General features: G+C 38.5%; 1 protein-coding gene across 1 annotated transcript in view; it reads left to right on the forward strand.

The window, feature by feature from the left end:
• Positions 1–14,125, forward strand: part of LOC124710724 (carnitine O-palmitoyltransferase 1, liver isoform-like) — a 210,599-nt gene that overhangs the window by 73,294 nt on the left and 123,180 nt on the right. Inside the window, exon 2 of the mRNA XM_047240949.1 lies at positions 4,763–4,881. Within this exon, the coding sequence (XP_047096905.1) occupies positions 4,798–4,881 (84 nt within the window). The 5' untranslated portion in view covers positions 4,763–4,797. The remainder of the gene's footprint in view (positions 1–4,762; positions 4,882–14,125) is intronic.

The raw sequence follows: 14,125 nt of genomic DNA on the forward strand, positions 1-14,125 counted from the left end.
AGGTCATACAGGGCCATTCCAGCGACTGACAGAGAAGGTTGAGAAGACCAGCCTCATGCATGTAGTTTCAACGTAGCTCTCACAATTTGCAGCATCGTCCCTAGAACTGATTATAACCATTTGGTTCTGAGTCAAGTGGAAGGACTGAACCAAAGACCTCATAAGTTCTGTGACAAGCTAGGCTGTGACTTCCTGGAGTTGCACCTTAGGGTTGAGAACTGTAGGGTCCCCTTGAATGGGTCAGGTTTGCACTACATGGCAAAGGCTGCTCCTCAGGTAGCTAACAACATGTGAGGTGCACCCAAGGGTTTTTTAAATTAGGTGACTCTCCATCCAATACAGATAACAAATACCTGTAGAAACCCAGAAGTATCAGTGTAAGATTGAAAGAAATGCTTCCTATAGGTGTAGTGTTAAAATCCTAATGGTTAACTGCCAAAGTATTTGCAACAAAGTGCTGAAGTTTGAAGCACTCCTGCAAAGCAGTAGAACTTATGTAGTACTAGGTACAGAAAACTGGTTGAAACCTGAAATTGATAGCAGTTAGATTCTTGTGGAAAATTTGAGCGTATACTGAAAGGATAGGCAAATGGAAAATGGGGGTGGTGTATTTGTTGCAGAAGACAAGAAACTTAAATCCAATGAGATAGAAACTGAAGCTGAATGTGAGATGGTTTGGGCAAGACTCAGTATCAGGAGTGGGCACACAGTAATAACTGGATCTTTCTGTCACCCACCATACTAGTCTCTGATGTAACAGAAAAGCTTAGAGAAAACTTCAGTTCACTTGTAGATAAATTCCCCAGTCATACTGTAATTGTCTGTGGGGCTTTCAACATCCCATTATTTATCAGGAAAATTACAGTTTTGTTAGTGGTGGGCATGATAAGACAACCAGTGAAATATTACTAAATGCCTTCTCTGAAAACTACCTAGAACAAATAGTTAGGAACCCTACTGATGATGAGAGTACATTGGACCTACTGGCAACAAACAGACCTGACCTCTTTGAGGATGTCCACATCAAAACTGGTGTCAGTGGCCATGACACAGTTGCAGCAACAGTGATTTCCAAAGTACTAACGACATCTAAAACAAGCAGAAAGATATATATGTTCAGTAAACTAGATAAAAAATCAGTAGTATCATATTTCAGTGAGGAACTTGAAACTTTCAGCACAGGACAGGAGTTTGTAGAGGAACTATGGCTCAAATTTAAAAGAATTGTTAACCATGCACTGGATAGATATGAACACAGTAGAACAGTTCATGATGGTATGGACCTTTCATGGTATACAGTCACTGTAAAGAAACTTCTAAAGAAATGGAGATTACTGCATAATAAGTGTAGAACAAAGCATATGGCTATAGATAGAAAGATGCTAAATGAAAAGGGTTTGGCTGTCAAGAGAGCAATGTGTGAGGCCTTCAGTGGCTACCATTCCACAATATTATCAAATTATATTTCATAAAACCGAGAGAAATTCTGGTCATATGCAAAGGCTGTTAGTGACAACAGAGTTAGTGTCCAGTCCCTGGTGAATGAGACAGCAACTGAAATTGGTGGTAGCAAAGCAGAAGTTGAAATGATAAACTCAATTTTCTAATGTTCCTTTACAAAGGAAAACCCAGGAATACTGTTCCAACTTAATCCTATTACCATTGAAAAGATGAATTAAACAAGTATTAGTGTAAGTGGTGTTGAGAAACAGCTGAAATCATTAAAATTTAACAAAGTTCCATGGGCTGATGGAATCGCTATCAGATTTTATACAGAATTTGCATGTAAGTTAGCCCCTCTTCTAACAATAATCTGTCATAGATCCCTTGAACAAAAAACCAATAACCTTGACATTGACTTCTTGTAGAATCTTAGAGCACATTCTGAGCTGAAACTTAATGGGGCATCTTGAACAGAATGATGTCCTCAATGCTAACCAGCCGGGATTCCAAAAAAATCAATTACGTGAAACTCAACTCACACATGATATCCGTATTGCCAAAAGTACAATCATGTGGGGTAGCAAGTGAAATCTATGACTGGATTGAGGACATTTTGAAAGGGAGGATGCAGTATGTTATCTTGGATAGAGAGTCATCATCAGATGTAGAAGTAACTTCAGCTGTGCCACAGGACAGTGTGTTGAGACAGTGTGTATAAACGACCTTGTAGACAATAGTAATAGTAACCTCAGACTTTTTGCAGATGATGCAGTTATCTGTGATGAATCACTGTCTGAAAGAAGCTGCACAAATTTCAGCCAGATCTTGCTTGATAAGATTTCAAAGTGGTGCAATGATTGGCAACTTGTTTTAAATGTTGCACAGTAAAAAGTAATAAATGAGAGTTTTCAAATACATACAACGTTATTTTTATTCAGATAAGTCATTGTTGTCAAATATGTCTGCACTAATGTGATATTTTTTAAATGATAAATCTCACCCAAAATTTTATGCTTAATAATTTATCAATGGGGACTTAACATTGTTTACTTGCAAACTGAGTGCACTCAACATAAGCCAGCATTGACCCGTCATTGTTTACTTACTGGGTGAACTGTTTCAGTTTTTTATACCAAGATCTGCATTAATGACTTCTGCAATAATAAAGTATAAGAACCTCAAAATAAGTTTATGATTCAGCAAAATATAAAATTAATTTTAGCAAGAACCCTAGTGCAACATGTAAACAGTGTTAAGGATGACCCTAAACATTTCTACCATCACTCTCCTCTTGTAAATTCATATCATCTATTGTAGGGAACAGAACTTAACATTATTTAATGAGCCCCTCAATCAGGTCATAAATACCCAAAGGTGTTGACTGGCTGCTATGTCAGTCTCTGCCTTGTGGCATCACGTGAAAGTAATATGGAGGAGAATGTTTTCTGCTCACCACTCTCCTGGCCATTTTGCCAACTTCTCAGACCTTGGAGTCGCTGTTTCTCATTTGAGTAGCTCCCAGTTGGCATCACGAGGCCGAGTGCACCCTGAACCAGTTCTCCCACCAAGGAAAAATCCTCAGTAGTACCAGAAATGGGGCCTGGTTCCTCTGTATGGTGGGCATCTATGATGACCACTCAACTATAGAGGCTGAGTTAACATTGTTTACTTGCGTAAATAAATGTTCACATTTACCTGGTTAGCAACAACTTTTAAAATGAATTTACATTCAGGAACATATTTTGGATCCATCTGAGTCATAGTTACCCACCCAATCCACTGAATTGTACAAATTGTCCCTGACAAACATATTCCAAACACAAATGCTGCACTTATTGCTACTGCCGGCAGCCATGTTTTTGGCACTTACCACTGTTTACACACCCTGAAAAGTTGCTGTTAGCAAGAATCAGAAATTAGTGATGGATCTGCCATGTGTCAATTTATTGTGGAACTATCAACTAATGTGGATAAAGTACCTAACTTAGCAAGTTTTACATCCATTAACTGAATTAGTACTAGTTAATCTACAGACGTGCAGAACTCCTTTTCCTATCTATAAATACAAAGCATGGGTAATTTCTTTTGTTTGCCCCATTTTTTATATAGCAGACATTTCAGTTTTTCTTTTTTTTTCACTGTGTGTACTAAGGTCACATCTGACCATAACCTGCAACTGCACCCTCCATTTTTTTACATATGGTATTTTCAATCTTGTGGAGACGTTCTACAACTACATCACAGATCTCAGATCTTGATAAGATTTAAAGTGGTGCATAGATTGGCAACTTGCTTTAAATGTTCAAAAATGTGAAACTGTGCATTGCACAAAACGAAAAAAATGTAGTATCCTATGACTATAATACCAATGAGTCACTGCTGGAATCGGTCAACTCATACCAATACCTGGGTGTAATGCTTTGTAGGAATATGAAATGGAATGATCACAGAGGCTCAGATGTGGATAAAGAAGGTGGTAGCCTTCAGTTTATTGGTAGAATGCTGGGGAAGTGCAATCAGTCTACAAAAGGAGGTTGCCTACAAATCCCTTGTGTGACCTGTTATAGAGTATTTCACAAGTGTGTGGGACCCATACCAAATAGGACTAACATGGGGTATAGAATATATGCAGAAAATGTCAGCATGAATAGTCACAGGTTTGTTTGATCCATGGGAAAGTGTCACAGAGATACTGAAGAAACTGGACTGGCAGACTCTTGAAGATAGATGTAAACTACCCTAAGAAAGTCTTCTAACAAAGTTTCAAGAACTGACTTTATATGATGACTCTAAGAGCAAGCTCCAATCCCCTTCATATTGCTCACAAAGAGATCATTAGAATAAGATCAGAATAATCACAGCACCCACAGAAGCTTTCAGACAATCATTCATAACACACGTCATGGGTGATTGAAACAGGAAGAAACCCTAATGACTGGTACAGTGGGGTGTACTGTCTGCCATGCCCTTTGCTATGATTTGCTGGGTATATATGTAGGTGCCGAAAACATTGTTTTTCATAATAATTTATAGTGATACTTACTGTGTTTTCGTTGTAGCCGTATTCTGTGGTGCATACTATTGAAATATGTGAAAAGAGAAGCTCTGCTTCGAGTTTTGAATTTTGTTTGATGTGAACTGGGTATATTGGTGCAGAATTTTTAAATCTCAATATATTACAGTTATAAGGCAACAATAATTCTGGGCATTCAGTTTTAATTCTGAATAGATTACAACTGCTTTTTAATCACTGTAAAGTTTGTGTAAGTCAATAGAAGAATGTATGTAATCATTGATGTAATATTTCATCTTTTTGCAGGTTCTGTATATTTTGTCGTCACTGCTGCAGTAGAGATGACTTATTCTTACAGTTCTGTGTCTGCTGAAGAACAGGAACCTGTCAGCTACTCCTTCAGCAGGTTCTTTAAGAGGCAGTGTGTAAGTAAAACTTGTGGTTACCATTTAAAAACATTTCTCATAGTAACAGCTTAAAGTACCCATGATAAAAGAGCAACCTACATCTGTAAGAAGAGGGGACAAGGAATGACAGTGGAAGAAGAACCATTGCAGTGCAATAGACAGTATTTTTAAAATATTGAAGAGATACCAAGTCTTGAAACTGATTTTAGATCACATGGAGATGAGGGGAGACAGGCAGAAAGAACAACACACAATGAACTGCAATAAGTGGCACAAAAAGATCTCAGGTTTTCATAACTTACCGAAAAAAAGAAACGTGTAAGGGACAATTGGTAGCTTAATGTCATGGGCCTTTTTCTGTTCACCTTGCTAGTAGACACAGCAATTTCTGTTTTGAATGGAAAACGTTCCTTTTACTTTTCACTTGTTATTTTACTTCTCTACAGGTCCCTTTTACCTTAAATATTTTATTTTGCATTTGTAAATAGTGTGAAAGATCAAATCATGAATGGAACTATTAGTATAGCTTTATACACTGAGGTGACAGAAGTCATGGGATTGTGATACACACACATACAGATGGCATTAGTATTGTGTACACAAGGTATAAAATAGCAGAGGATTCGTGGAGCTGTCATTTGCATTGGTGGAGTTGTCATTTGTACTCAGGTGGTACGTGTGAAAAGGTGTCCAATGTGATTATGGTTGCATGACAGGAATTAACAGACTTTGAACATGGAATGGTAATTGGAGCTAGATGAATGGGACATTGCATATTCAAGAACACAAAATTTCAGGCATTACCTCTTACCACATATAATGCAGTGGCCGACGGCCTACATGTAATGACTGAGAGCAATGTTGCTTACAGACAGTTGTCAGCGCTAACACACAAGCAACACTGTGTGAAATAATCACAGAAATTAATGTGGGATGTATGACAAATGTATCTATTAGGACAGTGTGGCAAAATTTGGTGTTAATGGGTCATGGCAGCAGAAGACAGACGCGAGTGCCTTTGTTAACAGCACGACATCACTTACAGCACCTGTCCTGGGCTTGTCAGTATGTCGGTTGGACCCTAGATGACTGGAAAACTGAGCCCTGGTCAGATGAGTCTATATTTCAGTTGGTAAGAGCAGATAATAGCGTTTGAGTGTGGTGCAGACCCCAAGAAGCCATGGACCCTAGTTGACAACAATGCACTGTGCAATCTGGTGGTGGCTCCATAACGGTGTGGGCTGTGTTCACATGGACTGAACTGGGTTCTTGATTACTTTCGGTTACTTGGAGACCATTTGCAGCCATTCACGGATTTCATATTTCCAAACAATGATGGAATTCTTATGGATGACAATGCACCATATCACTGGGCCACAGTTGTTCACGATTGGTATGAAGAACATTCTGGACAATTCAAACAAATAGTGTGGCCACCCAGATCAGCTGACATGAATCCCATCATGCATTTATGAGACACAATTGAGAGGTCAGTTCATGCACAAAATCCTACACTGGCAACAGTTTCACAATCATGAATGGCTTCAATGGCAGCATGGCTCAATGTTTCTGCTGTGGTCTTCCAGTGACTTGTTTAGTCCATATCATGTTGTGTTGCTGCTCTATCCTGGGCAAAAGGAGGTCCAACATGATACTAGGAGGTATTCCATGACTTGTCACCTCATTGTATAATAGTGGCTGTAAGGAAACTGCAAATATCAAAATATTGAACACTAAATGAAATTAAATGTATGTGTTTTGAAACTAGGGAGCAGAGTATTTGATTTGATTTGATTTGATTTTTCATTCATTCCTGTTGATTGCATATTGTACAAGTAGTGTACTAGTAATATATGGCAAGTCAAGTGAAATAGTACAGTATTATGTGAACATTTTGTATATTACATGTATAATAGTTTACTTATTTTCTAAAAACAGCTGGATGCTTGTAATATTAAAACACGTATTTTACTGGCATAAATTTAAGTGAATGGGTAAAATGGCAAAATAAATAAAAATAAACATTTTATCCTAATGTCATACATAAATAAATAAAATTACATCTTACCATCATGATTCAAATTGAAATTCAAAACCTCTTTTGAGAGTACGTATTTTAGCATAATGACATAATCAATGTTACATTTTCTTAGAAGTATACAATAAAGAAACAGAAAAGACTTCAAAATCAGATGGATGTGTCACAAATTGTAGCTAACTTCACAACACAGTATGTAGAAACACTTCCCCATCATAAAGGATATGGGTCAAACAAGACTCACCCTTGGTGCAGATAGCTCCTTGAAACATTACATCCATTTTATGTTTATGAAATTTTACAATATCAGAAAGAATGGCCCAAGTGAGAGCAAACTCAGAGCATGTGTAGAAAAATTTACTATCAATTAGTGACTTAAGATTGCAGACAAATAATATGTGTGTAGGCCTAGCAACACTGTCTCTTGTATGTGTGCACTGGTCAATATCTTGCTAAACTTATTTGTGAATAGCGATGAAATGACATAGAAACTTGAAACTAAATACCAGTATACTTTGTTGATGCCAACAAAGCATTTGGACAGAATGATCAGCTTTGAGGAGCTGGGTTTGTCAAACAATGAATCCTGTCTCATATAGCAAATGTTGAATGGAAAACAGACAGTTGTATTGGATAGCAGAAAAGATGTCTGAATATCATCAGAATGGGGTGCCATCACATGTGGAGTGCCACAGGGCTTAGTTCTGGGCTCCCTGCTTTTTATTAATTTTATTAATGCTCTACCACTTTGAACAGAATATGGGAAATTCACCATCTTTGCTGATGAGACTGTGCTACTTGTTGATAATTTTTCATTAGAGAAACTTTAGGTGTAGGCTAAAAAATGTTCTCAGGGATGTTGTGAACTGGTTTAATATACATGGTCTTTCTGTTAATCACAGTAAAACAAACTGTATTCAGTTTCAGACAACCTCTAAAGAATGAAAAAATAGGAGAAAAATTAGATGACCTGTAGATTTCTAGGATGAATAGTTCAAAACACTTGGGCTTACATATTGATAGTAAACTAAACTGGTCAGATCACATCCTCTATCTGTGCAAAAGACTGAATTCTGAAGCTTGTGCCTTACATAGGTTTGCTCTTATGGAACCCATTAAATCTGGTTATTGCAGTTATTTTCATGGCTACTGCAGCATATGAATTAATGTTTTGAGGGAAAACAGCCACTACTAGAAAAGTACCATACTCACAGGAAACAGCCATGAGTCAAGTCCACCCTAGAGCCAATTGCAGAAGTCTTTCTAAAGAAATTGAAATCCGCACATTCAGTGCACAATATATATTGTCCCTGACGAGTTTCATAAGGAAAAAAAGGTCCTTTTTAAACCTAATAGTGTATATCATGGCCATAATACTAGAAGAAAGAAAGATATCCACTATGAACGTACAAACCTGGACACGGAACAGAAGGGGTTCCATTTCAGTGGCTACAATATTTTTAAAGCCATCCCTTCACAAATTAAGTGTTTAGTAAATGATGAGCTCTTGTTCAAAAAGACAATGCAATGCCCATTGCAGGGGTGATTTAACACTATAAAAGAGTTCCTGAACCACAATGAATAGTACCCATCTGCCTGTAACTCTCAGATACATTCCCAGATCCGTATTTGTGATTTTGTCTATTTATTATTGTAAACATATCTAATTTTCTATATTAGATTCTTGTGTTATTTATCTGCAAAATTTATTTTTCTGTAACAGAACCTAAGTTATATATTGAGGTGACAAAAGTCATGAGATAACTATATGGATGTACACAGATGGCAGTAGTATCATGCACACAAGGTATAAAACAGCAGTGCATTAGTTGAGCTGTCACTTGTACTAAGGTGATTCATGTGCTAAGTTTTGCAACGTGGTTATGGCTGCACAACAAGCATTAACAGACTTTGATCATGGAATTGTAGTTGGAGCTAGTTGCACGGGACATTACATTTCAGCAATCATTAGGGAATTCAGTGTTCTGAGATCAACAATGTCAACAGTGTGCCGAGAATACCAAATTTCAGGTATTACCTCCCATCACAGACAAAGCAGAAGCTGACAGTGTCCTCTTAATGATCGAGAGCAGCGTCGTTTGCGTAGAGTTGTCACTGCTAACAGGCATCCAACACTGTGTGAAAGAATCACAGAAATCAATGTGGGATGTATGACAATCGTATCCAGTAGGACAGTGAGGTAAGATTTGATGTTAGTGGGTTATGGCAGCAGAAGACCGACATGAGTGACTTTGTTAACAGTATCATTTCACCTGCAGTGCCTCTCCTGGGCTTGCAAGCATGTCGGTTGGACCGTAGATGGCTGAAAAACAGCGCCCTGATCAGATGATTCCCAATTTCAATTGGTAAGAGCTGTTGAAAGGGTTTGAGTGTGGTGCAGACCCCAAGAAGCAGGGACCCAAGTTGTTAACAATGCACTGTGCAAGCTGGTGGTGGCTCCATAATGGTGTGGGCTGTCTTTACATGGAATGGACCAATTGTTGACTGGAAATTGTTATGTTCAGCTACTTGGAGACCATTTGCAGCCATTCATGGATTCAAGATTAAAAAAAAAAAGGAATTTTTATGGATGACATCGCACCATGTCATAGGGCCACAGCTGTTCACAATTGGTTTGAAGAACATTCTGGACAGTTCGAGCAAATTACATGGCCGTCAGATTGCCTGACATGAATCCCATCAAACATTTATGTGACATAATTGAGAGGTCAGTGTGTCCAAAAACACTTGCATTTGCAGTGCTTTCACATTTACAGATGACTATAGAGGCAGGATGGATCAATAATTCTGCGGGGTACTTCCAACGACTTATTGAGTCCATACCATGCTGGGCAAAAGAAGGTCCATCATTATATTAGGAGGTATTCTATGACTTCTGTCACCCCAGTGTAGATACTTTAATAAGAAACTGATTAGTACTATTACAGAATACCATAGAATGTTACCTCAACAAATTTGTGGGACTGACGTGTTCCATATCCTGAGATGTATTCACAACATGGATCATCAGAACACAAAATAAATAGATAAAATAAAACAACCAATCTTAACTTCTACCTTGGACTATAAACAAACTATGTGGTGGGGGATTCACTGAAATATACCCACATCCTCTTTAACCACAACAGACACTTTCTCAAAACTGTCTGCTGCACTTTTGTAGAAATCCGGGTAGTCTAGAATCTGCAGAATCTGCAGGGGAGTTGTATCTGGGCAGCAAGTGTTACATCAGGAAGGTTATGGAGCCTGAGATCCTGTACCTCTGCCAGGAAATTCCACATGCCATATTTCAAAAATACAGTGTCAGGTCACTGGGTCAAGGAGAGTGCAACCCTTCTTCAAAGAACAGTGGGTGTCACTTCTACCTTGGACTGCACATTATCCTGAGACATCTTATTCAGCTGTGTTCTCCAACAACCATATCTTTCTGCAAACACTTATAATAGTTTGTGGATCTATAAACAAACTATGTGGTGGGGGATTCACTGAAATATACCCACATCCTCTTTAACCACAACAGACACTTTCTCAAAACTGTCTGCTGCACTTTTGTAGAAATCCTGGTAGTCTAGAATCTGCAGAACCTGTTGCAAGGGAGGGTCTGGGTATTTAAGGATTTATTCCTGAATTCGAGAGTCAGCTATATTGTGCACGATGGAATCATGAACCATTATATCACTGTAATATCTGCCACAGTCAAAGTTGAATTGACACAGTCTAGTAAGGCCTTGCACTTCAGTCACCCACTAATGGTACGTCTGTCCTTTTTGTTTATGTGATCTAAAGAATCTGTAAGGGGCAACTGGCACTTATCCTCATAATACTTTGTAAGCACCTGCAGCAGATCTTTGTATGTTACTAGTTCAGAGCAGGGTGTGGGGAAAAGTTTGGTGCACAATCTAAAAGAAACCACTCCCACTGTGGCTGAGAAATAAGAATGTTTGTTGGTACATTGTATGTGATGTGCTGCAATGTGTGCATTGAACTGTGCAAGGTATTCTGCCCAGTCTTCCTTCATATCATCAAACTCATGAAGGGGCGATGCATATGCAGGTTGTGCAGGCGACGGTGCTGCCCTTGGGTCCGGCATCTTGTGTGAGGTCTTCAGCACCATCATAAAGCGATTCATCACTTTAAGCAGTTGTGCCATTTGTTGACTCAGAAACTGAATAAACTGGGTTAGGTCAACTGTAGGCAGCACAGGCGATTGTGGTGTAATAGCCATTTTGAATTAAGCTGTGCATGGAAGACAAACAATGAAAAGCAAAAATAGCAAGACAATGTAACACGAAGAAAGCAAGAAGGGAGTGCAAATGCTGCAACTTTGGAACCTAGAATATAAAGAGCACAAGCAAGGCAAACACAAGGTAGGCAAGAACTGCAAAAACCAAGCAAAAAGACTACAGAACAGGAATAAGTAAACTTGAATACTTGAAGACTGCCACACATGAGTACAATGACTTGTTGGCAGATGTTGTGAGTGAGTTTGTACACAGCAGTAAGGAGAGGTGAGCTACAGAGTGGAGGGGCAACTGTCATCGTAGAAAAGCTGGACAGGTGCAGAAAAGATTAGTGAACAAGAAACACAGCAAACAGAAGATTTACTTATCTTGTATTTCTTTGGATGTATGAAGACTATTTACAAATGATGCAGCAAGAAATAGACTCCAGTTACCAATGTCATAAGAACAATCATGGACAAAGATGTCATAGCATAGTGGCTCCAAGTGCAAGTGGGCTGAGTGGCTGCCACTGACCATCCTATATTGTGGCGGATGAGGGCACTCGTAGTACATGCTGTGCTGGAGGTGTGGATCATCAGGCATGCTCCATTGCATCTGCCAGATTCTGCATGACTGGTATTGATGTTGGACAGAAACTCATAATTCTATTGCCAGCTGTGATATGCTTGTAAGGTGGTACTGATATGTGGTACAACATCTGCCAACTAGATTAATCAAAATCATGGGAGCAGTTCAGAGGTATCTTAACTTTTTCATCGTTGTATATATACAAAACAATAATGTACATCACAAAAGGTAGTGAGGACTGGATTACAAATGCTAGTGTACACACCCACAATACAAGAAGGAAGAATGAAGTACGGAGCATACCCCACCGACTGGCAATGCTAGAAAAAGGACCCCAGTACTCTGGTATCAGACTACTAAGAAGTCTGCATAAAAACCTGCAAGATAGTGTACTTCACAAGGACTTTCCAAAGAAATTTAAAGACTATCTCATTGAAAAAGATTTTTACAGTGTTGCAGATTACTTATGCCATTAAATTTAAATATAATGTTATTCATTATCAATGATGTTAAAATGCAAGCTAAATGTGTAGAAAAATAAGTGATAATGAACGGTAATACTTTGACATGTCATATATTACACATACATTCGCTGTACACAATGTAATCTTACAGGATCAAATAAAATTCAATTCAAGTTTTCTTACGAGGCTGGATTTGTTACAGATAGGGTCAGTCAGTATGAGAGTGTTATGGAAATGCTCTGCAAACTTAGATGGGAATACTTGGATGAAAGAAGGCAATCTTTTTGCAAATTGATACTGGAAAAGTCTAGAGAACCAGGATTTACCACTACAGAGTAATTCCACTACCTCCAATGTTCATCCTGCCTAAGGACAGTAAGGACCAAAGAAGACAGATTAGGCTCATATAGAGGTGCACAGAAAATTATTTCTCTCTCACTCCATTTTGCAAGTCAGATAGAAAAGTGTATGATGGTACTATACAGTGGATTGAAAAGTATGTATGTGGATGTAAATGCAGCTGTAGTACAGCATTTTGAGTTATGAGGAGGGAATCCAGAGACATCTTCAGAAGATTTTTAGTTTCTCCACACTTCAAAGGTGCTTGAAAATCATGAGAAGAGTAAAATAAGTGCATAGCATGAGTGTATGAACTGAGTTAAGCATACCATCAATTGCACTTAAGTGTGGGAAGACGTAAGTAGGATGTATAATGTAAATAGCATGTCTCTGATATGTGTTATACTCAGGCAAAGTCTCAGACAATCCCCAGAATCATTATAAGGACAATGGCAGAACATTAACCTGGTGTTACTTCCACAGCTTGATGGGCACCAGCCATCTAACATTACTAAAAATAACAGAGAGAGGTAGTAATAAAGATGAGTATAGCTGCCATTTGTGCAAATAGGAGTGACAGTGTCCTCTTTAAGAGGTTCCATACACTGAGGTAATGATCTGGTATGTTCCAGTACTTTAATAAGGAAATCTGCCTTGGTGTCTTTAATCAAATGTGGCAGACAAGACAGTATACATTTTGAGAGGGGGAGAGAGGGGAGAGGAGGAAGAGGGAAGAGGATAGATAGGGGTGTGGAGGTGGACAATACTAATTCCTCATAAACCAAAGAAGACCTGTACTTATATCATAACATGCTCTTACTAACAGTGTGAAAAAGATCTAGGAGTGAGAACTACCATCTAACCTAGATTCTGGAAACCTAGATGTTCCTTATTAACCTCCAGTGTGGGCTTAGAAAAAAATCATTCCACTACTGATAACATGACATAAAAGAGTATGCCACTCCAGATTTTAGCCAGCCCATCACCCTACAAGATTATGCTCATAGGTTTTTGAGATATAAAAAGTCATTATAATGCAGGAGCACTCTTAAGTATCTGTGGTGTTTCAGAAGAAGGCTGCACAAAAATTAAGACATAAAGACAGGTATCAGTGGGCAGAGACTCTCTTGAGGTTTAGGTCTGTAATATGTGCCACAGCATAGTTGCAGAGTACATCACCAAGGAACTGTCAGAAGATGACATATAATGGAGGGATATGTGCATTTTGTGTCCTTGAATTTGGTAAATGTTGTGATGGTTCAGTGATGATTTTGTGCCAAATATAAGGTAAAAGCTCCAAGTGTGAAGAAAACAAACTAACAGAGATTGAGGAACATGTGTAGGAATCATTTGTGAGGTGCCCAAAGAAATTGGTGGCATGTGTGAGTAGATAGATAATGGCAGATACTACGCTCAACTGTTTGACACCTTTTATGGAAACATCTGTGTGTAAATCTGTATTGGCTGCAATTGTTAAATGTGCTAACTACATATTATAAAAAGCTTCATTCTGGCTTTTGCAATGATTTGCAGCAGCTACTGGAGGAAAAAGCTTTTCACAGAAGCTAGTTTCCAGTGGGGAGAACTTA

This window comes from Schistocerca piceifrons, chromosome 1, assembly GCF_021461385.2.
Source record: "Schistocerca piceifrons isolate TAMUIC-IGC-003096 chromosome 1, iqSchPice1.1, whole genome shotgun sequence".
Classification (NCBI taxonomy): domain Eukaryota; kingdom Metazoa; phylum Arthropoda; class Insecta; order Orthoptera; family Acrididae; genus Schistocerca; species Schistocerca piceifrons.